Source organism: Simochromis diagramma, unplaced genomic scaffold (assembly GCF_900408965.1).
Source record: "Simochromis diagramma unplaced genomic scaffold, fSimDia1.1 OVJJ01000802.1, whole genome shotgun sequence".
Classification (NCBI taxonomy): domain Eukaryota; kingdom Metazoa; phylum Chordata; class Actinopteri; order Cichliformes; family Cichlidae; genus Simochromis; species Simochromis diagramma.
In genome coordinates this window covers 6135088-6161444 of record NW_024387492.1, presented here as the reverse complement: position 1 = coordinate 6161444, position 26357 = coordinate 6135088, and the positions used below count along the sequence as shown (strand labels likewise).

General features: G+C 39.7%; 2 protein-coding genes across 2 annotated transcripts in view; both read right to left on the bottom strand.

Annotated features, from left to right (window-relative positions):
- Nucleotides 1-618: 618 nt before the first annotated feature.
- LOC120724949 (C-C motif chemokine 3-like) lies at nt 619-1788 on the bottom strand. Its single transcript, XM_040017487.1, has 3 exons — nt 1653-1788; nt 1151-1262; nt 619-1036 (listed from the first exon to the last, which is right to left on the bottom strand). The coding sequence occupies exons 1-3, from the start codon at nt 1726-1728 to the stop codon at nt 874-876; spliced, it is 351 nt and encodes a 116-aa protein (XP_039873421.1). The 5' UTR covers nt 1729-1788; the 3' UTR covers nt 619-873.
- A 5619-nt stretch (nt 1789-7407) lies between these two features.
- The window catches only part of itpkb (inositol-trisphosphate 3-kinase B), a 28951-nt gene continuing 10001 nt past the window's right edge, over nt 7408-26357 (bottom strand). The window contains exons 6-12 of the mRNA XM_040017427.1: nt 15789-15888; nt 14524-14561; nt 14202-14377; nt 13277-13481; nt 11268-11369; nt 10627-10698; nt 7408-10058 (exon numbers count right to left, since the gene is read on the bottom strand). Coding sequence (XP_039873361.1) covers nt 9855-10058; nt 10627-10698; nt 11268-11369; nt 13277-13481; nt 14202-14377; nt 14524-14561; nt 15789-15888 — 897 coding nt within the window. The 3' untranslated portion in view covers nt 7408-9854. The remainder of the gene's footprint in view (nt 10059-10626; nt 10699-11267; nt 11370-13276; nt 13482-14201; nt 14378-14523; nt 14562-15788; nt 15889-26357) is intronic.

Below are 26357 nucleotides of genomic sequence, written 5' to 3'. Positions count from 1 at the left end.
AAATAGAGGAAGAGAAGTGGTGACATTTTTTATTGATTATAAAATACGCTATAACAGATTCATATCGGTACCAGCAGTTATGCAAATTTATGATTTATTTAGACATTTAAAAAAGTGGTATCGTGCCATCTCTAGTTTTTACGCATACTTTCGTTAGCAACAATGACGGTAAAAACGATCATGTGGCTCCGCCGTCTGCTTGTTTATTTTCCACAAACATTTCGCAATAAAGTTAAAGATCGTGTTGAGACTTTTCAAAATAAACTGAAATGATATATATTCCCCCAAATATCAAATTTCAGAATATGCATCAAACAAATGATCTCAAATGAAAACATGAAGTAACTATAAATGGTTCTTACAGTCACCACATGAAGGCAGGCACAGAGAATACCAGCATGGCCATTAAAGATGAGGCAGAACCAGGTAGCTCCAAACAGAAGGACCAGTCAAAACAAATATGGTTAACTACGGTTAAGGTTGAGATGTCCCTCCACCCGTATCAGAATCAGAATCAGATCTGATTCTGATTCTGATTCTGATACGGGTGGAGATGTCCCTCCACCCGTATCAGCTCCTCGGGTGAGGACAACAGTTGCCCAACCATTCCCAGTGCTCAGGACTTTGAGCACTGGGAATGGTTTGAAAAAAATGTTCTTAAAAATAGTTCCATCTCAGCTGAGATGGAGTGAACAGTCTCTAGGGTAAAAAACACAGAGATACTAAAGAATTTAGAGAGCTAGAAAAACAGAAACAAAAATCAAGAGACCAGCAATGTACGGAAGAGGATTAGGGCCACTGGGAAAAACAAGTGGGCACGTCTTTTTTTTTTTCTTCTATCCTCTTCCGTAGCAATGACACATAATTATGAAATCAAGGATTATTAATAGTACAAAACACAAAATTCTGGGTCACCGACCCAGGACCATGAAACCCAGGGGTGGCGGCATTCTTCGACTGGATGGATTCAATGATTTTCTTTACCCACTGCATGGTTGGATCAGCACAGAGTTGTTTATCACCCACCGTCTTTAAGCTAAAACAGAGACAAAAATTAATGATACTGACAACTTGTATATTTTTTTAAATATATCTGTAAGCATACTAGATATATACTAGTCTGCTTATTTTGAACTCTGGAGTCACTTACAGCACGCCTTCCATTGCACACCGTTTGTCTGTGTATTCGAAGCTCGTCACTCTGTTGGCTGGAAAACGTTTGTGGAGGAACTGAAAGCAGCATTTTTCTGGACCGAATGTGCCTGAAAACATTATAGAGATATAAAGAACTATTAAAAGAAATCCAAGTGGAAAAATATGTTACTATATCACCGTAAAATTGTCTTTTACAGTTGGCTGTTTTGTGTGTCTGTGAACTTTTCAAAATCACAGGACTATGATTGTTGCAGTAATGTCATGTTAAAAGGCCTCAGCTCAGTTTGTCTGTATTTTGATGAATAACGATGTCTTTCATTTTAGCTTTTGTTCATCTAAGACTTCTTTTTTAAATTATGCTCCTTTTTTGGCCTTTCAGCAAACACGATCACACTTAATTAAAAAGTTCAAATGACCAAATTTTGACTTTTGCAAGACAGAAAAGGAGGAGCAATTTGCCCTTTACGAGAAAAATAAGTAGCATGCAGTCATCTTACTGTCAGACGTAACAAGAGACGACAAAAGAACGATGCAGGCCATCAGAATGACGGGGTTCTTCATCATCATCATCATCTTTCTTGGTGTTGTTGTCCTGTTTGTTTCTGTTTGTCTCTTTGGCCTGCTTGTCGCCTGCACAGCTTCTTTCACACTGCCCCTCTCCCTTTTTTTAAGCTGCTATCATAAGCATGTGTGTTCCATTACAAAAATATATGAGCTGCAACTACCCAGTGGTTCTGTGGTTCTGTGGTCAGCAGGGGAAAGAAGAATCGGGGGAGGAGGGTAAATGATGCTGCGGCTGAAACCCATTTCTCTGAAGTTGAAAACATAACATAACTGCTGTATGTGTCACACACACACATATGCATGATTGCGCATTCTGCAGATGCCTTATGGATTTAAGCTTGTCTCCCTGTTACAAGATAAGATAATATGTGATACGATGAGATAAAATGACACATATTTGGGTGTAAATGTGTCAGAAAAAATAAGTTGTTTCCTGGTCTGATCAAATTTACAGTGTACTTTTTAAGAGTGGCTCTCTTTCAAACTAAAAAAAAAAATCAGGTTTTGCAACCACAACCTGTCTGCCAGCGGCTTTGTAGCTTTTCTGACCGTAGTTACATCTATTAGGAAGCCTTTTTCTGGCTTATTCACAGCATTTATGACTAAACTGATGCTAATGCAAACTCTTGCTTTGAAATATAGATATATTATTATGACTATGATTATGACTAAGATTGTCATTATTAAATGGTAAAATGGTAAATGGACTGGTTCATATATAGTGCTTTTCTACTCTCACTGAGCACTCAAAGCGCTTTATACAACTTGTTCATTCACCCATTCACACAAGCACTTTTCTAGGTTTTCAGTGCTACCTAACTAACATTCATACACATTCACACTCCGATGGATGCATCGGAGAGCAACCTGTGGTTAGTATCTTGCCCAAGGATATTTGGCATGCAGACTGGAGCAGACTGGGATCGAACCAACAGCTAACAACCTTCCGGTTACCTAAACTACAGTCAGGTAGTAGAGCTATTACTAGCAGTGATGTAGTAATAGTGATAGCTGTACATGGTGTAACCCTTACAAATGGATATATCTGTATTCATAACTGGCACACTAAGGAGGAGTAATTAAGCACTTACTAACACCTTACTAATATCTTACTAATACTTAATAGTGTGACATTATTATAAAGCGCCACCGGATATAAACACTGTTAGGGTGGAGATGAGTGCTGTGGGATTGAAAGGTATGCACAAGAATGGGTTTGTGATTCCCCATCTCTGCCAAGTCATATTACTAATTGTTTGATTTTTATCTCAATATTTGGTGATCACATGCTGATGTTATTGGTGTGTCTGAGCTGTTTGCACAATAAAAATGTGGTTTGGGGTTTGTATTTGTACAATATGTTTAGATACTGTCATGGTCCTGGGTCATTTTGACCCAGCATTTTGTTTCCTTTTTGGTATCACCTTGTGTTTTGTGTTAATTTTGATTTTGGTATTAGTTCTTAGGGTTTGGTTCTTGTGTTTAGTGCTTGAGTGTTTTTATCAGCCCTACCTGTGTCTGTCCTCTGTGCTCTGTTCGTATCCCCGAGTTTGTGTTGTAAAACAGTCTGTGTGTTTCCTGTTTTACTTTGTAGGTCTGCTTCTCGTTATGTCCATTAGTTTCAGCTGTGTCCACCCCTGCGTGTCATCTCCTCATTACCTGGTGTGTATTTATAGTGTTGCGTTGGCTTCTGCTCGTTGTTGGATCGTCTGTGTTCATTCTCTATGGTCCTCTGTGTCTCTCTGTCCTGCCGCCCTCATCTGCCTTCTCTGAGTTTCTCCCGCTGACCTTATGTTCCAGGTTTGTTTGTTTGTTAGTTTCACCCAGTTTAGGTTTATGTTCAGTTCTGCCCTCACCTCTGTTATTTTCACTGTAAATAAACCTCCACTCGCATCTCCACCACCGTCTGCATCTTGGGTCCTCATTTATTCTACCACACGACTGCTGCCCCAGCCGTGACAGATACTGTGTTACTTTCAGTATGTATAGGTACAAATAAAATATTGAGAGGAAAAATCAGAATATATTTAGTTTAATTTTTATGTATAGAAACATAAATTAAAAAAAAAAAAAACCAAAAAAAACCACGAGGCTGACTTCAGCAGAACTGCACCCTACGCTAGCTTGAACTGAAACTTGTGGTTTGAAACAGGCAGGAGTGCATTTTAATATAAATGCATACATGTGCTATGTGTCAAAACTAGTAGAGTAACACATCTGCTTCGACATTTGAATTTCACTTATTTGTAAACAACACGGGGGAAATTTTACTGACATATATCTAGTCACTGGATCAAAGTTAGAAGGCCTCAAGAGGGTTTATTATAAATGTACATAGAAAGTTTGTGACCAGTAAAAATATACAGACATAAATATGAATCAGTGTTAGATGATGTCATGTTGTCACAGAAGAAATACAATCAAAAACATCTCAGACTTTTTATTTTAGTCTTTGACGACTAGGGAGGAGTATGAATCTCATGAGAGATGCCCACTAGATCAGAGAGGGAGGAAATGTGGGGAGGGGGAATTTGGTGAATTGAGATCAGGTATGTTCCTTATAACTGGTGTTTTTCTGCATGTCACAAATCTTTTTCCTCATAGTGACTTTCAATTTATTGCTTTCTACATACAGTGGTCCCTCAATATAACACGGTTCACCTTTCGCGGCCTCACTGTTTTGCAGATTTGTTTTTTGTGTGCAATTTTGCATGCTTTTTTTTTTTTTTTTAAACAGTTAATCAATCTCCTCCGTGCTGTCTCCTGTACAGTACAGAATGCATTCAGCTTGTCAAATTTACATAAATCTTCTATCGCTAGCAGTGTGACTCTGAAGTACTGTACTAAGCTTTCTCCCCAACAAAAACAAGCACCCAAAAAGCAGAGGAAGATGCTAACCATCGCACATAAAGTTGGACTTCTGGACATGCTAAAGGAAGGTAGAAGTTACTGCATTTTTCAGACCATAAGGCACACTGGATTATAAGGTGCATTAAGCAAAACAAAACAGTCAGATAAGTCAAACTTTACTCAACTCATTCTTCTTGCTTCCTCTACTTCTTTACCATTGATTCATTAATTTTGAATTCTCTGGCAGCTGCTCTATTCCCATGTTCTGGACCTGAAAACAGGGTTTGACCTTTGGTTTCTTTCTATAATACTGGACTTATTTTTCTACGAAGGTTTGAACTTTGGGAGTGACAATAGACCTCTTTACACTTTCACAGTCACGGCTTGCTTGCTCTTCGCACCTGCCTGCCAACCTGCTTCTAGTGATGGCCAAACGAAGCTTTCTGAAGCATAGAAGCTTGTGTTGAAAAACGGTTCATTAATCAAAGATTTTCAACACAGTCTTCTCTGGTGACATCTGGTGCCCAAAAATCTGAAGAGTAGCTTGAATCTACAAAATAAATCATTATGATTGCCTACTCTACAGAGTGGAGTTCTGTTTGATATCGGGTCACCATTGTGTTGCTTTGGACATATAGTTTTTTGGGTAAAAAAAAGTTTTTTATTTGTCTAATAAACAATTTTCAATAAACTTTCCTTGTTTAAACATGCGCCATGGTGTGGTCTTAACTTGTGACTTCTTGGTGGTGGTAAATACAATAAGTGAAAAATACATATAATATACATATCATAATGTGCAACACATTATATGCATTAGATGCTTCTTATGTGAGGTCCTTCCTCCGTGTACTTATGCAATTAATCACTCACTGGACAGCTGGACAGGTATGTTTATAAATAATATGATATTAGGCCGGTTTTCTTATATTTTTGATCTGGGGGTAGAATTTATTATGATCTGGAAAGGAAAAATGCTTATGAACTTCCAAATTAAAAACATGATGCATTTAAGGTAACCCTTTTTGTTTAAGAAGAGAATTTGTTCCAGCGTGCGATGGCAGAGTTTGTTTCTTTTCCTGGAGATAATTTCTCCTGCCTTTAAGAAAATCCCTTCACATGGAACAGAAGATGCTGGAGTGCACAGAAACTGCATGACCTTGGCCAGGTCTCCCTTGAAAAAGAGGGTTTTAATCTCAATGGGATCTTCCTGGTTAAAAAAATAAAAATAAAAATAAAGATGCAGCACGGATCGTTATTTCAAAGCAGGGTGCAATTTTAGGCAGTCACGAACAGACTCTTGAGTTCCTTTTGGCACAGGTCAAATCTCGCTCAGATGAAGAGGCAAAATTGCAGTCCACTTTCAAGCTCTACAGCCTGTCGTTCGGCCGCTATGTGTTTCTGGGTGAATTCAAGAGAACATTTGCTCATCCCATTCCTGAGGGCAGCTCGGCTTGGCGATTGCTTAGCCTCCGTCAGCAGGGCCGCCGAAGCGTGGCAGATTTCCTGAGATTTTCGTACTGCCGCCACTGAGATCAGCTGGTCAGATAAGCACTGTGTTTTTCAGGCATTAAACGATAGCATGAAAGACCAGCTCACTTCCCGTGATGAGCCAACATCTTTTGAGGAGCTCGCAAAAACTACAAATCCCAGCACGCGTCTCTTTGCTCTCTTCCGGGTGTTTACTCCGGCATACGATTAGACGTGACCACCGCCTGATTTGTAGCTGAGTTTACTGATAAGAAGTTTAATTTTTACAAGGCGGGGTGGCGATAATTGACACAATAAAATTGTAAACGGTGTGGATAAAAGACTAATTCCACAAAGGTGTCAGCTATATAAACAAAAATACAGCCCTCGATGGTGAAATGGGCCTGTGCTTCCCTCTACTGTTGGTAAGAGGACGGTACCTTACTGGAGCGGCCATGTTTAATTAAATAAAAAATGTTCTGATTGGACCATTACATTGAAATGTCTAGCAGAAGAAAATAACTTCGAAGCAGTCTTTACTCAAAACAACAATAACGACACAAACCCAAACAAAAACATGTACACGCACGTTTCTTTTTCAATTACAGGGATGTTATTGTTTCCCCTGCAGTTTCGATATTGGGACAGCAGAGGGCACCGCAGAGCTACACAGCTCGTGTGACTGTAAAGGTTTTATAAGTTGTAATCACTTTCCTAGACTCAATAAATTCACTTGTCCTCTATAGTGAACATATGATATATGAGACCAGGATGTAGACAAATTAAATATTCCACCTTGCATTCCAGTGCGGAATATGGGAAATAAGCTTGCTGTGAAACTCAAGCCAGATTTTATGACACAGATACACAACAAATGCAAGGAAAGAATTTGATGTCCCAGAAGTTTTGAAAGAATTGAAAAAAGAAGACTCACAGAGGCTTGTCTTTTTCACCCCTAACCTTAATAAAAGTGGAAGGGGGGGAAACCCCCACATCAACCTCATCGATATCTCTCTGTTCAGAAGGTCCCATGAATCATTGCCTTTCTTTCCCACCAACTCCAGACGTGGCTGCTGTTGTGGACAGGTGTGATTTGAATGGCAAATTACCCTCATGCAAACACAACAATTAATGTGGTCAAAGAGAAGCAGCAGCTTGAGGTCGCTGTTGGCTTCCTGAGGTCTGGGCCACAGGAAAAACTATCCTTGTGCTGTCAGCTTACATACCAACCCATAGCATACTTGCCATAGATAGGCAGATAGAGAGAGTGTCTTTTGACCTGTCTCCCTCCCCTCACCCCAATCAGTCACAGCAGATGGCTAGATAGATAGATAGGCTTACAAAGATTAATAGAAATCACACATGAACACATTGTTCTTTCACCAAAAAATTCATTTTTCAAAGGAACAACTCAAATAAATACAGAAGCCGGCAAAGCCAGAACAATAGGATGCCTACTTACAAATGACTGTAGGTGCACAAAGGGGAGCAAAAGCAATAGTTTAGATGGTCTTAAAGGAATAGTTGCTGGCCCTTGTGGCAGCTAGTTAGCTTAGCTTAGCAAAAGGAAAAAGAACAGCTTGTCTCATCCCTGTGCAAAAACGGCAACATCTAAAACTGACAAACACACAAGTTTTATCTTAATCTTGATTGTTTAACCAAGGAACATTTTCCCCTATTTCCAGTTTTTTTGCTAAGCTACACTAGCCAACTGCTGGTAGAAATTTTCACATTTAGCACACAAACAGAGAGTGGTGTCCATCTCTTCCTCAACTACATAACAACATTTCCCATATGCCCAACTATTTCTTTAAGAAGGCACTGCATTAGGATTGTAGTCTCTTTCCTCATCTACTTTCACTGCAAACTTTAACCGAAAACCATGGCATTTTAAATTCATGGTACAGTAAAAACCCACAAACTGTTTAAGTATTACTTTTCATCATGAATGTGTTACATTATAAGACATTTTTTCTCTTTCGTCCTCATCTGGTATGACGGTATTCCCCCTCAGGAGGACATGGTTCACTTAGTCAGATACTATAAACCTTTTTCAAGTTCAAATATAGGTTGTCAACAATGCCAGCAGTCTGCCCTACAGTTTGATTTTTACTCATAATGCAACACAAGCTTGAGGACAAAACCCAAAAACAGTCATAAATTTCAAAATGTCATGGTATCCAGTGATTTAAAACAAAGATTTAAATAGAAACAGAACAAGCTACAACTTAAGAACAAACCTTTCAAAGGGATAATAAACATGCACCCGTGAGAGGCTAAAGCACAGAAGCAAATAACAGAAGCAAAACAACGCTTAAAAAGAACAGATTTTCACTCGTCTGACTTGGATTTGTAATATTAAGGCACTATATAGCTTAAATAAGATTGTTCATGGCTGTTAAGTGTTCAACAGGAGTCAACTAAAATAATGTTACAATTAAAAAAAAAATGGAAAAAGGTTAAAACTACATCAAACAAAATAAATCTTACTGTACAGAGTGAGAAGGCTGATAAGTGTTTGGCCACTGAAGTCAAATGAACTAAAGTTATGTTACATATGAAACAATATCCTCCGTCGCATTACTTTCTGCTGTGAGATGAATTGTTTAGCTCCACCTGATTGCCTGTTATTGCCGGATTATTGTGGATAATCCGGCAATAACTGGCAAGGCTGCCACTGAAACTTATGCGAGCAGCCTACATGATCTAAATCCTCTCTAAGGCTTCGTGTGTAACGGGTTATTCTGAAGAGTGAAGCAGCTAAAAGTACTACTTTTATTCTTTCCACACATCTTAAAACTGTGATCTGATGAGTAAAATCACTCTTAACTATGTAATTCCTACTACTTGAAAGTGTAATGAAGGGAATATTTTCAAAGGAATGGCAATGTGATGAAGTTGTGGTCAAACGTGTAAAAAGAAAATCCTGTGAGAGTAACCTTAACTGTGTTAAGACGAAAATTTATCTTAAACTACAGCCAAATCAAGGCTTTAAAGGTGAAATGTGGACATTTTTAAAGCCACTACAGTTATTATGTGATTACAGCATCTCTCAAACAACTGGGAAAAAAAATTAAAACCTTCACCAGGGGGCGTCAATGTCAGACATTTTTAAATTCCTCACATTCCTCACACAAAAGGATAACCCTCTTTATCATATATTTATATAAATTCTTGTAGCAATAACCACAATTTAAAGGAACAAAGCCAGAAAGATTTAGGGCATAAGAATTTTCTCTGTGCTCTTGTCCAGTCTGGAAGTACTGGAAGAGAAAGTAGCACGTAACTAATGCCGGCCTTTAAGGGGAATTCGTTCAGAGCACAGAGATATGGAAAATCACCTCTAAAAAAATTAAATTGATAGATAGATCCATAATTCTTTAAAAACTGAGAATTCATTTAGTTAAAAAATGTTTTAGGGGCCTTTGTAAATATAAAATTCAATCTTTTACATAGTAACGTTTAGCAGAAAACCTCAGGTGTAACAGAGAACGTTAATGATACCGTGTTTTCTGGTTTATGAGGAACTGAGACGTTGTTAATGTCATGAGTTCCACTTGTGCTTTTTCTGTCAAATGCACTATTAAGACCTCTTAAGAAGGCGAGGACAACAAAATAGAAGACTAAACTTTTGACGTTCTGAAGGTTATGTATGGATCCGGCCATGTTTTGGTTTTTTAATAATTGTGTTTCCAACATGAGAACAAGTGTCTGTGAAAGAGTTCTTGAGGAGGTCCCCAGAAGTGTTCCCCCGAGGACTGACGAATGAGTTGAAGTGGTTGTGTGTCCCGTCTTGATTAAAGGAAATCTCCCAAGCTTTATGAGTTCACCATGGATGAAATGATATCCAGCAAACTATCGAGTCCAAAAAGGTAGCCGTCTTCTCTGTTCCCCTCCACCCAGGAAGCTCGGTGGGTCAGTTCCTTCCCCTCGGGGAGAGGTGTGGTTTTCCCAAAGTCAATCATCCAGACTTTGGCCCGTCCGTTACGGTCATGAACGAACAACAAGGAACTGCCGATGACCTGGCAAACACACAGAGAGGCACAGAGATGAATGAGATGAGAATACAGGAAATAAATAAATAAACAAGTTTCTTCTTTTCTTAACACCCTACGTGTTTGTTTACGTCTTTTAGAAATCTCACTTCCTGTTTTGTGACATCAGTGTCCTTCATGTCAGCTAGTATTTATATTTGAATTTGGGTGTGTGTGGGTGTGTGAGAGAGAGTGAGCAGTCATGTTTCCTTAATAATTCAATTCAAGCTAAGATTGAACGTAAAATCAAATACAGGAATGGACTAGCCAATCTGAAAGTATGAGCTACGTGACATCTGAACATGTCTGAACTTGGACATTTACACAAATTGAGTGTGACAAACCCAACCTGTTTACAGCTTTATTATGTTAATTAGTACATGTTAGTACATTTTGTTCAGAATTTCTTGCTTTTTGATCATAAAATTCCTTACAAAATAAACAAATACATGGTGTAGGCAATAGAAAACACCGTAAATAAATGTATATGCACTCAGAACTCACATATTTGCATATGAAAAAATGTATACAAATAAACTAACTAGTGTGCCCTTACCTCATGAGTTTTGAAGAATGGGGAGATCTCCAGAGTGGCTCTTATTTCCTGCAGCCGGGACAGATAAATATTCTGAAAAACAGAACAACAAAAAAAAAACCAAGCTTTAATGGCACGTTCCAACAAACCGTTAGTATTTTTTATCTGGCAGATCTGAGCTGTGTTTGTATGCGTTCCGTTTATTTCAATGATGTAAACAATATACAGAAGTACATTTAGGAAAGAAACGGAAAAAAAAGTGCAATACAAAATAAAACAAAATACACTTCAATATCGCTTCAGCTATTCTGATTCAGTTACATATCGAAACAAAGTGGGAAGAAGTGCAGAATATGGAGCGATGTACAGTCTAATACCTGCTTTTAATTGTTTAGTAAGCTGTTGTGGGTATTGTCCGCACATTTCTATGTAACCTCTAGTCTTGAATTAAAAAATGCTCGGGCTGGTTATGTGTTTTACTGCTTGGTTTAAGGTTAGGTTTACATTGTGGTTATGGTTTTGGTAAGATTCCAGGAAATGAATGTAAGTCAATGTTATGCCCTCTGCAGTGATGCGTGAGTGTGTGAGTATTACCCATGTGGTAATTAAACAGTATTCAAGGCCACTGACGCACATTCAGTAAACCAGACAAACACACTCACCAGTATATCCTTGTTTCCTTTTACAAAGTCGTGGAAGGCCGCGGTAACTTGTTCTCTCGTCTTTGTCTTCTTAAAATCTCTGTTCACCGTCCCGTCCTCCTTCTGCAGAGGAGAGGGTTAGCATGAAAACTGGCTTAATGAGAAAGTTCGACATTAGTTTTATTAGCATTAATAGCATATGACAAAAAACCTTTGGGGAAAATACAAGATAAACTGTTTAAGATGACTTTTCTATCCAATACTGAACTAGACGTACTGAAGGGAAGAAAGGCGCACAGGAGATGAAAGAAAGGGATGAAAGGGGGGGACGGAAGAAAGGATGGACAAGAAAAGCAGAGCAAACAATTTGCGGAGGAAAGGAAGCAGTGGGATATTTATAGAGGCTTAACCTTAAAGTAGCAAAAGGTCTTTGAGTCTTTTGAGAAAAACCCTCTTAGCGTAATTTCTGGAGCTGTTTGACAAACAATACAGCAACAAATAATGTTTCAGTTAATTTAACAATTCTTCTAAATCCACACACTCTCATGAACATGTGACAAATGACCTGTAACAGTCATTCAGTTTGCTCTCATGAAACTGAAGCAACAATTTTGAATAAAAGTAACAAAAATATATAAAATCAAAGTGTAAATTCAATGTATACCAATTAAGTAAAATGAATTTGAACAGATTACATTAAACATAAAATTTTACACTGTACCGATGGAAAATTAAATGTAATCCAGTTACTTAAAGTCAGCATTTTGTGTGTGAATATTTTTTGAGGGTAAGCTTCACTTTCAGTGTGTACTTTTATGTCACTGCATATGAAACCTGATGGGTAAACCAACTACTTAGATAATTTGTGCTCTTTCCATTTAAGTTGCTTTTTAACTGCCATTTGCGGGTTTTTGAAAGTTTTGAAAGTCATAGGCTAAAACACAAGCTTCTATTTAAAAATAGTTTTTTCTGGGGGCAGCAGCATTGGGGGGAGTGGAAGGTGGCGATGTGGTTTGTTGCAAGATAAAAAAAAAAAAAGACATCTAAAAAACTGCCACGTGCTAATTTTCTGTTGGTCGACCGATTAAATAATTGTGTCAGCTATTACACCCTTTACCTTTATGTAGTCACATACAAGCTGCAGTTCTGACTGCCAGTTTAACAATTCTGCACATGAACTGAGAGCCGCAAAGGAGAAATGCACACATCAAACATTTTTGTTCAGTTTTTGTAGTAGTAAAGTCTGTAGAAGAAGATCAACCAGTTTGTTAAGTTAGGAATAAATTAGCTTTTTCTTACTTCGCTTGCTGCCAGGCAACAAGATACTATTTAGAGACAAAACTTCTTTTCCCTTTACTGTTCAAGTCTGGGTACAGAAAACACACACACACACACGCGCACGCACACACACACGCACACACACACACACGCACACACACGCACACATACATTATACCTAATTATCCCATTTTCACATATTTAATAGAGACAAGTTGACACGGACACATTCCCATTTGCAAAGAGAGGCTGTGAAGCGCAGTCAGATGCAGTACTTCTAGCGCACACACACACACACACACACACACACACACACACACACACACACACACACACACACACACACATTTCTGTTTCTGGGGGATAACCCTTAGAGTCATGGCAACAGACCACCGGGAGGCTGTGAATGTCCTTATATAGCCACATCCCTCAAGGAGACAAAGATTTGTGTGAGTGTGTGTGTGTGTTTGTGTGCGCGCGTGTGTGTGTTTGAGCTCATACAATGTCACTTCCAGATGCTGAGGCCTATAAAGCTGTCACAGACAGGCCGTATGTGCAACAAAGGCATTCATGCACAAACATATACTTGAGAGGAAGTTTCTGGTCAAACAGGAAGTTAGATCATGACCCTGGGAGATAGACGCACACAAGATCCTAAAATAGAAACACACAGAGAACTGGAAGAAAAGAGGGAAGGAAGCCCCCCCCCCAGTCTCACACGCACACCCACGCACACCCACACACAGTCTTACCTTGACCCCCTCTATCCTAAATCCCAGGGTTGCTGTTGAGCTAATAGTCTCTCTCCACTGCATGTATCTGGGTTTGGTCACTGCCTTCTTGTCATTTTCCTCAATTGTAGGTGCAGCAGGATCAACTTCAATCATTTTCTGATACATGTCAGGTCTTGGAGAGGGTTTCTTGCGAGCCTTGGTCAGCTCTTCCTCAAGGTAGGTCCTGAAGCACAAAAAAAAAACACCGCACAGGTGATGAGTGGTGAAAGGAAGAGGAGGAGATAGGTAGGCGAGAGATGAGAGGTAGGCGGCAAAAAAGAGAGGAGGAGGATGATCTGTTTCCAAATAACATGACACAGCTGTTTGGAAGGAGTTTTCCTCACAGATATTTGCAGCAAAATTTACAGCTGATATCTTATTTTTCATCAGCCTTATCTGTCATTTTACTTTCCAAGGGTTATAAACACTTGACATGTGCAAGAATCATTGACATGTTAGCCCTTTTTGTGAAGAAACGGGAGCTCTTTAATTGAAATGATCTCATTTATATAAAAACAACCATGGTTAGCCAAATCTATTGAAAAATAAAAAAGGAAGAGAAATGGTCAAATTAAACCAACTGATCAGACTTTGTGTACAAAAAGGGAGCATTACAGATATTTCTGATGGTGTTACAACCTAATACAGTTGTTATTTTGTAAGTATAAAGGTTATAATAACTGCTACAACATTAACCATTTATAACTGTATCTCTAAACTGATACCGTTTAGATATATATGGATGGATATATATGTAAGGTTCAAATAACCCTCACAAACAGGCCACAGCGTTAAAGCCATCACAGTTACTTATGTACGTGAAATATAATTAATCGCTTTATCCTCTCAGTCGCCGTGTTGTGTAAGGATGACTGTGTCACCATGCATTAATGTGTTCTCTCACCTTACTCCCATCTTACAGTCCATCACACATGGGTAGTCAAACTCAGCCAGCAGATCCTCCATCTGGTTGTATTTCTGGCCGTCTTTCTCTACGTCTCCATGGTAACCAGGGACGTAGGGGCGAAGCACGTCCTTCATCAGGAGGGACAAGCAGCGCTGCTCACATTCACAGTGTTTCTAAAAGATACCATTAAGGAATCAGCGTTTTATGCTCTGCGCTGCAGATCATTCAGTATGAAGATTTTTAAAGTCAGAGTGGATTTTAAACAGATTTTTGCGCAGTGACACAGAGCTGCTTAAGGGGCCGCTAAACGGTTGCTTACTTTTAATATCCGTCCATTTGCTCCCGCCTTGAAACTCCCTGTGAAAAGACAGAAATTCATTGTAAATGTGCAGAAAGAGTCCTGAGTAACTTGCTGTAGGTCATCGGGAGCAAGTGAGAGTAGAAGCTGTGACTCTTTTTACAAGTGAATGGACAAGACAGCAGTTCAAAAAAGATGTTTACAGATGTTTCCAGTAGAGACAGAGTGCAATTAAGTCCCACTCACACTGGAGGAGAAAACAATTATTGGCTTTGTGAAGTTGCCTCTTCTGTCAAATAGCAAAGAAAAAAGAAAAAAAAGGAACAATCCCTAAAAGCTGCAGTGTACAGCAGGGATGCAAGAGCAATAGGAAACCAAGACAACCCAGACCAAATTTTTATAAATTACCAAATCAAAATCTTTAACCTTTAATGAGAAAAAAACTGAGATGGGAAAGCCTGAGAATGAGAATGCTGCTTCCTACTGTTGTGGTAATGATTTTGCCAAATGTCAGTTTTAGGCTGGCATATTTTTACAACTTAATCAGCACAAATATAACCAGCTACATGTATTTTGTTACCATTTTAGCCTTCAGATGTTTACTGCGTGCCCACGTTTTCCCCTCCACTAGCCTAGTTTTAGGAATGACACGTTGTGCACGATCTCTATTCCCAAGTATTCCCACAGACTCGTCCCCTGAGGGCCCTGACCACAAAGAGCCGGCTCCAACAAAGACAGACCTGCCTGTCTACATATTTTCTAAGAAAAACTGCGTCTGAGCCCACCACCGAGACAAAAAAAACCCTGGCCAGCTGACCACCAACAAGTACGTATGACAGCGTGTGAAAGAGAATCCCCAAAATTAAAACTATATGAAGCCAAATTTTATAAAAAAAAATCAAATAGTATGCCTGATGAAAGTTGTATTCTAGAAGTGCTGATTTCATACGCTTAAATGGACAAGCCCCCAATGAGTTTGCTGTTTTAGTTCTGTATTTATTCAGAGAAACCTGTGTGTGTGTGTGTGTGTTCCTGTCTAGCTATCTTTGTGAGGACCGAAATCTGCATTCTACTATACTTGTAAGAACCAACAGTCACAAGTTTGAAGGCCTTTTTGAGGCTCAAAATGTGGTTTTAGTGTCAGGGTTACAATTAGGTTATGGTTAGGCATTTATTTTAAATGGTTAGGGTTAGGGTAAGGGGCTAGGGAAACCATTATGTCAACGAAGGTCCTCACTAAGATAGCTGAACAGGCTTCAGTGTGTGTGTGTGTGTGTGTGTCCTACCTGCATGCCCTGCCAGTTGGATCCATGGATATTTCTTCTTGAAGGACATGACAAACGGCGACCAGTGGACCATGTTTTTAATCTTCTTCCAAGACTTGTGCTGCAAACACAAACATGTACATTGTTGATTATTACTTACTTGGATGTGTTGCTTTCACATTCAGGAGGAATTCAGCCATAAGCCATAAGCCCACAAATGACTCGTGTACCATAAAGCTGCCTGCCTAAGTTCTTTATTTTAGTTAAGCTATTCATGATCACTAGCTCAAGGCTCTCCAACCTCAACCCGTTTAAACCGAACTCCACTGTTTGTAAAATGAGTGAGTGCAATATTAATATTTGCTCTTCTGCTTATGCAACTTTTGTAAAACATCAACTTCAGTCTACTTCAGTCTCAGAGGGACTGTACTGCAAGTTCTCCTCTAAACCTTTCGGGTGATCCAGTGTTTAATGACCGTGAGAAAAACAAGACTTTAAATCACACATATGTGCACACATACCACACGCACACGCACACACAGGCGGGTATCCCTGACCCTGGGGGAGCTGCATGGTTCTCCCACACTCGCTGTCATTCTTTTTTACTGCAGTGTTTTAGAACATTTTATCTAAACTCTGGAGGATTGGGCTGGGGTTTCCCCTAGTAACACACACACACACACACACACACACACACACACACACACACACACACACACACACACACACACACACACACACACACAGTGTTTCTCCAAAGGCTCTCCCTGTCCTTGGCAAGGACACATTGAACTGCGGGACTCCTGCCACACATAGAAACACACACGGACACTCATTCACAAAATGAGGCCTTCGGTCTCTGACACACACACACACACACACACACACACACACACACACACACACACACACACACACACACACACACACACACACACACACACACACACACAGCTTTCTCAACATAAATATGTTTTCTCTGATCTGATTCATATCCATCGTTCCCTTTCTCTAGCTCTTAATCTTTGTGATAAAAAAATGTCTTCCTTTCAACAGCAATATCCATATTTCAGCAGAAGAAGTAGCCATGTAGAAACATGTCAAAGAGTGGTGTTAAGGCCAAACAAGGGAAATTACAAGAAATACTTTACGAGTAAATGAACCACAGGTTATTGTCACTTTAAACGGCACTCTTAACCAAACCTCTCAAATCCATTTGAGCATGGATTTGACTAAAATACTCTTCATTTCTTGTCCTCTTATACTCAAGTAGATGTGCTAAACTTGCAGCCTGTTGCACCTCACTGAAATGACAAACTCTGGCTGAGTACAATCTTTTATGCTTGCAGCATTACATCAGATGGAAAAATTCCACATCTTGTTCTGTGGGTTTGAACAACGCTTGGCTGTACCACACCGAGAGAGCAACAGAGAGACGCGGCAAAAAAAAATCCAAAGGTTTTTATGGCATCTCTTCAAACGCAGTACAAACAGCCTATTCTCAAATAAATAACCTTCTATGATAAGATGCTTAGCTTTAAGAAATAACACAAAAAAACTGAAAACGTTCCACTGGTAAAGATGTGTCCTCTCTCACACAAGAGAGTTCAAACTGGTCTTGTGAAGGGGGGAAATAATCTTGTGTCAACAAATAACTGGAGAGGAGAAGAAGAGAAAGGCGAGAGAAGTAAGGAGAAGGATAAGATAAGAGAGAAGAAGACCATAGAAGGAGATATATAACCCCATGTCACATAATCTCGACCTGATGAAAATTCATCAGCTGATAGCATGACTATCTATGGTTAGATGCACGGACACACACAACTTCAGGCGCACACACTTTCTCCCTCCCTCCTGGCCTTACTGTCCGAGGCAGCGACGAGTCACATGAGGGGTTTTTGCTCTGCACCAGTGGAGGATCAAGAAAAAGAAATAACCTCACTCCCACTAAAAGTACAACTCTCACACATTCACATGTGTGTAGGTCAGCCGAAATGACTCTGAAGAGAGCAGCAAGGCTTGAGTCATCATCAGCACGATGAGACTTTTTGCAGCAGAAAGTTTAGTAGCGAGGTTTAGCCATTTCAGTGTGCTGTGCAATTTAAAGAAAAATGGAAAAGCCTCAGTATGATTCAAAGCAGACTAAAGGTGACATCGAACAGAACTCTGCATGTGTCAGGATATGTAAGTATGACTAGACTGTCGACTTCAGAAAAATGGGTAAAAAAAACATTAATAATCAGGAACACACAAAATAAACCTGCGCGTTGGCCTGCACTTTGTAGACCACCAGCAAACGCCAAACAGAATGATAATCCCCATCTCCTTTTTTCCCCACACCACTTTTAGCCAGTTAGCGAGTGAGCTGCGGTGTCGGGCTCCAGCTCATAAGTAGCAAAGATCTGCACTTTTCTCCGTGACATCTTTCTACCACGTTGCCCACTGACAGCTTTGTGTGTGCGAGCTGTAGAGGGCAAGAGAAAGCGAGCGAGAAGGAGAAAGTCTGGAGCAACTCAAGTGTGAGTAATAACAGACATGGTTACCGTGTGCAGATTTACGAGCTACAGACATTTAAATTTCATCAGAAGAGGAGAGGGAGGTCTGTAAGACTAAAAACAAACTTCAGCCTGCAGCTATCACAGTGATAGTGCAGGTATATTATTGCACAATAAAGTTTAAAAGTGGAGTAGAGCTGTCAAGCATCACAAAACATGAACTAAGTCCAGCTATGAGAGCATTCTGCAGAAAGCCTTTACTCAAAAAGAGGCTGTATAGGTGAGAGTACCTGCTGCCGTTTGTGGCGGCGGTGGATGATGGCAATAATACAGATGGCTCCAACTGATAAAATAACACTCCATACCGAATACAGCCATGCAGACCACATCATGACCAATCATGTGCCACTCAGCTGGAAAAACCCTCGAGAACGATTATCCGTCCGGCTCTCCCGCAACACGCCCAAACTTGAGCTATCTGTGCCGAAAAACCGAGCACCTCAGGCTTGCATACTCCTCGTTCTACTCGTGCCCCCACAAGATGTACACATATATGTCTGTCTGTGTGTGTGTGGGGATAAACACTTGTAGATCATTTGTTTGGCAAAACAGAGGACAAACATAATCTGGACATGCAAATACCCACAAAGGTTGCAAAGGCACGGACAGAGTGTGCGTGATTGGAAGAGAGTCCGAGGGCAAAATCCTGGAAATGCAGAGAGGTTTCGTGGAAATTCAAAATAAACCTGCGCGTTGGTGTTTATCTGCTTTTAGTTGTTACATGTGTCTGAACGCGTCATTGCGTAAACCTCTACGCTTGTCTTGAGGATGACACAAAGAAAGATTGTGACAGAAGCTGCAACAAGGGCTAAAATAAACTAAAGGAAACATCCTAAACAGCAGCTCCCACACACTCTGCGCCGAGCCGCCGAAGCTACTGCAATGCACCTTCATCCTGTAACTCAGCACTATTGGGTGCAGCAGAGTGTCACATTTGAATTTTACATGGCTAGTAAAAAGAAAACATGTAAATAAATCTGGACATTCTCTGTCTGTGATTATCTTCTGAAACAATAACTTACCAGCTGACAGATGAATATCACTTTTTATAAGCTATTGAGAAAGAGTTACTTTACAAAACTATTATATTTTTAATTAATAAGTTAACTGTTTCCTGAAATAGTGAAACTGTCTCACTGACAGTAAAATAATAAAAAAAATTACAACCAATTAAAACATAACAGATACAAATTAACCTCCAAAATGTTTGGCTTTTTCTTCATCATTTTTTCAGGGCAGATCATTTACACCAGGGGTGTCAAACATAAGGCACAGGAGCCAGAATGGTATAGACTGTCAACTGTATTTTCATGAATTTTTTCCAGCTTTCCTGCTAATAAAGACCTCCAAGGCCATTTATATCACACCAAAGTAATACATTAACAATTAAATGGCAAAAAAGTCCCTGTTATCCACTATCTACTACAGAAATGTCTGCTTTTTAAAATGTGTCCACTGTAAAATAAATAAATAAACAAAAACAGAACGATTTTTGTGAATGAACTAGAACTTTCTGCTTTATAATTACAGGACAGTCTGAGCAACGAGCTACCTGAACCTTTTCTGTAAGTTTACACTTTTATCCCAAAGAATCAATTATCATGTTGTAAAACCATGCAGTTTAATTTATTAATGAGTAACTTAAAGTACATTAAATGTAATTAAATGTGCAGTTAAACTTCTGATAGGAAGGGAAGTTTCAGTAGTCCGGCCCACTTAAGACGAAAGTGAGCCTGTAAATGAGTGTAAAGTGAGTTTGACATCCCTGACTTACACAGTTGATTAATTTGTATCTTCCTAATTGCTACAGCACTTATTTACACTGTCGTCCCTTTATAGCAAACCCAGCATGGTCTGCAAACTGTCCTACCTACTTTACAGCTTCATTGTTTAAACACTATGACGACCACTTTTGACAGACTTTGAAACTCCTCTGATGACTGTATGTGATCTATTAATACATGAAGCATTCATCTGGTAGTGTCGGTGTCTCTGGTTTTTTGTTCTGTTTTGTATGTGTGTGGTTTTCCGCACATTGTTTCATGCTTATATGCAAATTGCCAGTCACCAGATATGTACTGGAAGAAATGCATAAATCCTCTAGGAAAGGCACGTATTTTTAACTAACTGCAACCTGCATTTGACATAATATATTTAGTAATGTTTAATTATCACTATTGTTTAATAAAATGGCCTTACTTAAGTATGCACTGGCGCTTATATAGCTCTTTTCTACTAAAACAATCAAAGCACTTATACAACATGTCTCATTCACAGTCGTGCTTTTATCTACGTCTAAGTGCTTTCTATCTAACATTCACATGTCGATGAATGCAAAGTGGAGAAACTCGGCCCAACGACACTTTAGCATGCAGATTGGAACAGCCAAACATCAAACCACCAACCTCCATCCTGAGCTGTCTTGAAAGTTCTGGCACCATGACTGCAGTCAGTAAATGTGTTGATGACCATCCCCGTGCAACATGTTGCTCCCCTTTGCTCTCCCTTCCTACATTTCAGGTCAGAATTTGCTGTCTAAAGATAAGCATTCACAGGGGTGTGTTTTCGTGGGGAGGATCACCCATTACTAAGAAACTGGATGCATGTTGGGCAAGATGATTATCAAGTACTCTCTGTCTTCTTCAACCTGATTGGATGAATGCCTTGCATGCACTCCTATTTTATGAAAATACTTCAGCAAAATAAGTTTTAAACAGCTGCTGAATATCTCTTTACTTTAAATGAACATCAGCCAGTTCAAATGCTGCTTGGCAATTTCCAGAGATCTTAACTTTGTGGGAATGGGGACTGCAGTGACTGAACGCTTTGGCGCTTAACCAGAATGCGTTGCACGGATGGCTCCGCAAATTAACTGGCAATGGGAAGGCTGGAAATAATGGATCCTGTGGACATACACGAACTTAAAGGCAAAGTTCCTACCCAAATTTAAATTAAAGCAGGAGCTGTAAGGGGAAACTTGAGCTGATCTCTTGAGTCATCATAACAGCTTAATTGAGTTCTTAAAATGATTAAAGATTACTTGTACAAAGAAAACATCTCCCAACACTTTCCACCAAAATCTCCACTCATGTTTTATAAGCAGTTTGTTGTGTTAAATAATGAATTTAGCTATAGATGCTAAATTTGGCCTATGTATTACACCAAAGCATGAGATGCAATAAACCAAAACAAACTGTGCACATTGTTACACCCGTGTTATTAAACACAACCTATGGGTTTGCTACGAGTTTCCAAGTGTTCCCATGCTTGCCTCTGGCTGTTTGAAAAAGTACTTATGTTTGCACTTAATTTGTTTAAGTTTGCATTTTAAAAAAAATAAGGAAAATGAAGATGCGTGCTGCTTGCCAAATGCTCTCTGCTCACAAACCTCCCTGAGAGTCAACACGCTCATCTTCTTCTCACTCTCTCCTATCTCCTGTCCCCAGACCAGCTGGATGACAAGGGGAGAGAGGGAGAACTAGTGAAGTTTCCATTGAGAGAGACAGAAAGAGAGAGACAGAGAGAGAGAGAGAGAGAGAGAGAGAGAGAGAGAGGGGAAATGGTAAGCGAAGGAACTTCTTGCAGACAGGAAGTGGGGGGGTTGCCGCTTGCCTCAGCGACAGTATTTTCCACATCCGCCGCTGACTACAAACAAAAAGCGACAGAAAAAAATGGCCTTGTCCTCTGTAAACGCATGGACGTTTTATTGGCCTCTTGATTATCATGCCTACAAAATGTGCATCACGTTCCTCAGCACATGCGTGCAGATATGCTCTTGTGCAAAATTTGCATTAGGCAAGTGACTCCTATAGATTCTACAGCTGGAAAATTATTACACGCAGTATTAAAACAATTGTTGTTGCAAACCATACGCATAGATGATGTGGAAATTTGATATTTTTGTCTCGATCAGGAGGCCCAAGGTTATATAAGGCAACCAGATATCACTCATTTGCATGCAGGGAGTACAGAAAGAAGGGTGGAGAGTGATTTTAAAAAAAGCCTTGGGGGCAAAGGGTGACTCTGGGTTATAAATGTGTAACGTGAAGAAGCAGGGGAAACACTGATGCATGCTGATGTTTTCAACGGAGAGGCACTGAGGAAATAACAAGCCTGATATCGCTCACCACAAGGTCCCCTGCAGATACAAACACTCTAGCTGTCTGAGTCTGCAAACTTTAGAGGCACACACAGACACACACAAACACCACAATCACACTCACAAAATTAAACTGCTCAGAGTGTGATGCAGGCAAAACAACATGCTTGGAGAGAGCATGATAAATATCTTAGCAACCGAGGCTGGCCAGTGGAACAACAGCTTTGCAAAACTGACAGTGAGACAAAGGCGAGAAAAAGGGACACCTAAAAGAAAAAAGAAAGGCTTGATGCTGTTCAGCTGGGTTGTAACTGAATGCTGCAGTCAGATAAGGAGACTTATTTCCAAATTGAGGTCAGTATGGAACATTAAAAAGCATATCTGACTCTAGATCTAGGCTTCACTGTGAAATACCTCAAAATGTTTTTTTTTTCTTTTTTTTTGGGGGGGGGGGGGGGGGTTCTCAGTTTGCTTATGAAAACATGGTTTGTATGCAAGTATCAAATCTACAAGTACTCCTTCATGAGGTGTGCTCTACATCCCTTTTCTAATCATGTGTCAGAACCAGCAGGGGTTCCCCAGTGTGCTGGTATCCAAAGCTGACGATAACGATCTGAGCCCAAATGTCAGCATCGGTAAGAGGAGTCTGACCTCTCCTCCACTGCCTGGAGCAAATCAAGTCTGCACATGCATGCTCTTTCACTCTCACAAAAAGCTCCAAATAAAGAATTGACCGGTGTTTCCCCTCTCAGACTTAACCAGGCAGGCATTCTGCAGCACACACCAAACTTACAGTCTCTGCCAAACACACACACTGTACAGCTGTGAGAGGGAAACTCGGTTTGACGTCACAGGGTTGCTAGGAAACTTACCGCCGTGGTAGTGAAGATTTTCCACTGCAGTACAAACACTGTGTGTGTGTGTGTGTGTGTGTGTGTGTGTGTGTGTGTGTGTGTGTGTGTGTGTGTGTGTGGCTCAGTATGTGTGCGTGCCAATCAAATTGAGTTACAGTTGTGGACAATTTTCTTTCAGTGCAGTCCAACACATAAAAACAAAAGTTTAGGGTTTTTGTTTTTTGGTATTGGGAGTGAGTTTAGATTCAAGGTTGGATTAACCAGGCATGGGAAAAATTAATGTTTGGGTCAGAGTGTGACAGTACTTTAAAGCATCAAGTTAAAGTTAGTTTAAGGTAGGCTTGTGAAGAAGAAAAAAAGAGTGCACAGTGTTGCATGAAAAGTATGTACAGCTAGTATCAGCCAGAAGAATTTGCAGTGTGTAGTGTGTACAGAGGGTGTGTCGATTATAGCATCAGTGCATGTACATGTGTGTGTGTAGCTGTAGCTGTGTGTGTGTTTAACAGTTTACAGATAAAGCAGCATGGGCGTTGTCTTCATTCAAAAAGACATGTTTGTTTGCATAATTGATCTGTTTAATTGCTACACGTTTTCAGCAAATGAGGACTGTGGTAAAAAACATATGATGCAGTCAGAGCTTTACAGAGAGTAAATACGCACCATGAGTGACAACACACTGTCTGCATCATTTAAAGTGTGACTTTCATAAGTCCTGCCCCACTTCCGTTCCGCTGTAGCTTCTGCTCCACTTAACTTTAGTGTCTTACATCAGGCTTTACAGAAGCTGAGGCTGGAGTGTTCTCTACAGCTTTAACAAAACTCAAGCTCCTATTTTATTAAAAAATGGGGAGAAAAAAAATGAAAACATTTGTGTGTGTCAAAGGTAATTTTGCAAATTTAAATACAGCTGTGAAAAACAAAAGACGCCCAAACTTTAAAACTTCACAGTAACAGTAAACACGGCAACATGCTGCATAGTTTATCTGCCATCTTACTCTCAGAATAACCAGCAATTTAAAGCTGTGGACTGGTAAAAGTTTTTAGGCCTGCCACTAACAATGAAGCTGCTTTCCATGTAAGAAAAGAAAAACAAAAGAGTGAAATTACACTCCAAACAGCCAAACAGTTTTTTTTTTTATTTTGTTGTGATATCAAAGATGGCCGAAAATCTTAACTTTTAGGCGCAGGAACATTCAAAATGTTTAATGATTAATAAACAATGTAAATATTTAACTTTTACCCTGACCAAAATAGCAGGGTTTTACTTTTCTGTAGCTGTTGTAATATCAAGTTCATATTTTCATTAAATCGATCATTAGGATCATTTGAACCGGTGTCTAAATCGATGCCATGATTCTTACTGATGCACACAATTTCAGTTTAACGGTATTTAACCAAACTAGTTAGTTTTCACTTACATGCAAGTCTATCAAGATCTGTTTAGGTTTAAACTACTCTCATGTGGATTTTTAAAGAGAAGCAAACGACTGACTGTCACCCGAGGTAAGTCACTGGTGGCTTAATTTTTTATTCCACAGAGCTCAACTGAAATCTTACAGAAAGAAAAAAAGGTGCTGATGCCAATCTATGGCAGGTGTCCTTTTGTGAGAAGTTAAGTAAAGCTATGGCAACGCTGGCAGCGCCTGCATTGTGTGTCTTCTAACCTTGGAGAGATGCCCACCAGTGAAAAGATCAGCCAAACAGGGTCTATATATGGCTCTGTTCAGATTCCAACCCCTACCAGTTAAGCGTGAACTGACTTCATATAATCCAAAAGCTAACAGCAGAAGCACGTATTAATGAAAACAAAGGTGAATTCAGTGGTGAAGAATACAAATGCAGCTACATTTGAATACAGAGCATAAACTTTATCTGGGGTTAATCTATTCAAGGGGAGCACATTTGTGTCACAACACAAACTTTCATTTTTAAAAAGCACGCGTGAAATTTTATCATTTAAAAAAATCTCTTTTTGTAGATCTAGCAGTGCTGGTGCTACATTTAACTCTGAATCTATGAATTTCCTATTAGGGTTTCAAATCCTTTATTAATAATATCCCCAAACAATATCCGTGCAGTGTCGTTTCCTTTGGAAAATGCCACACAATGTGTATCCCTGCGCCAAGCTGCCATTAGAAGAAGGCTAAAAACTATTTTCCCTGTAAAGCCAGCTGAAAACAACATGGCTAATATGCAGTACACTTTGTACAACTTTTCCTGTCGTGCCCTTTTTTTCTGCTCTGTCTCTCTGCCAGTTTTACTGTCGAGCTCACTTTGTTTTTCGTTCTTTCTTATTCTCACAGTATCACTCCTCTTCTCTCTCTCCCTCTCCTCTCTCCTACATACCTCCCACACAAGCGAGCATGCTTTATGTGTTTCTGCACGTTTGCCTCTTGCACACACTCACCAGGTTTCCTTAAAACTGTACGGATCAGGAACTGTGACAAAAACATGAATAACCCACACGTTTGACATATCTGCGCCATGAAGAGCTTCTGTCGCTTTCTCTGCCTGGATAAAACCAAAAACAATGACCGGAAATATGCAAAGAGCAATACAAACAATATTCAAATCCACAAGCCAAGATCACTTAAACAAATCGTTTGTAATGCAAGTCGGCTGGTGAGAGCTAGGATATTGGTTTCGGGTGGGGTCATTCGTTAAATATGCAAGAAAAAAAAGAACGCATTTGCAAGTGAAAAATCTTTGGTCAATCTACCATCTCATTGATTTCATGCGGTAATATGGCTATACACTGAATATTTCAGTAGTTTTTCTGTTGCTGTTTTTAATATAAGCACTTCTTTCTGAAAGCCAGAAACCGATTTTTTAGCACTTATTAAGTGCTAAACAAGAGCCAGCTCTGGGACTGGCACACTGTGTAAGAAACATTAAAAGCAGTTATACAATCCTTCGTTAAGTCGTGTTTCAAAGCAGAAGTGAGATGGCCTTGTGAACCTTTGCTGGCTACAAATAAAAACACATCCGCCCACCCACCTACACACACACTACATACCCAATCAGGCCTCAGCCTCCTCTCTGAACTGCATCCAAGTGCAGGAAAAGCCTAAGTGTGTGTGAC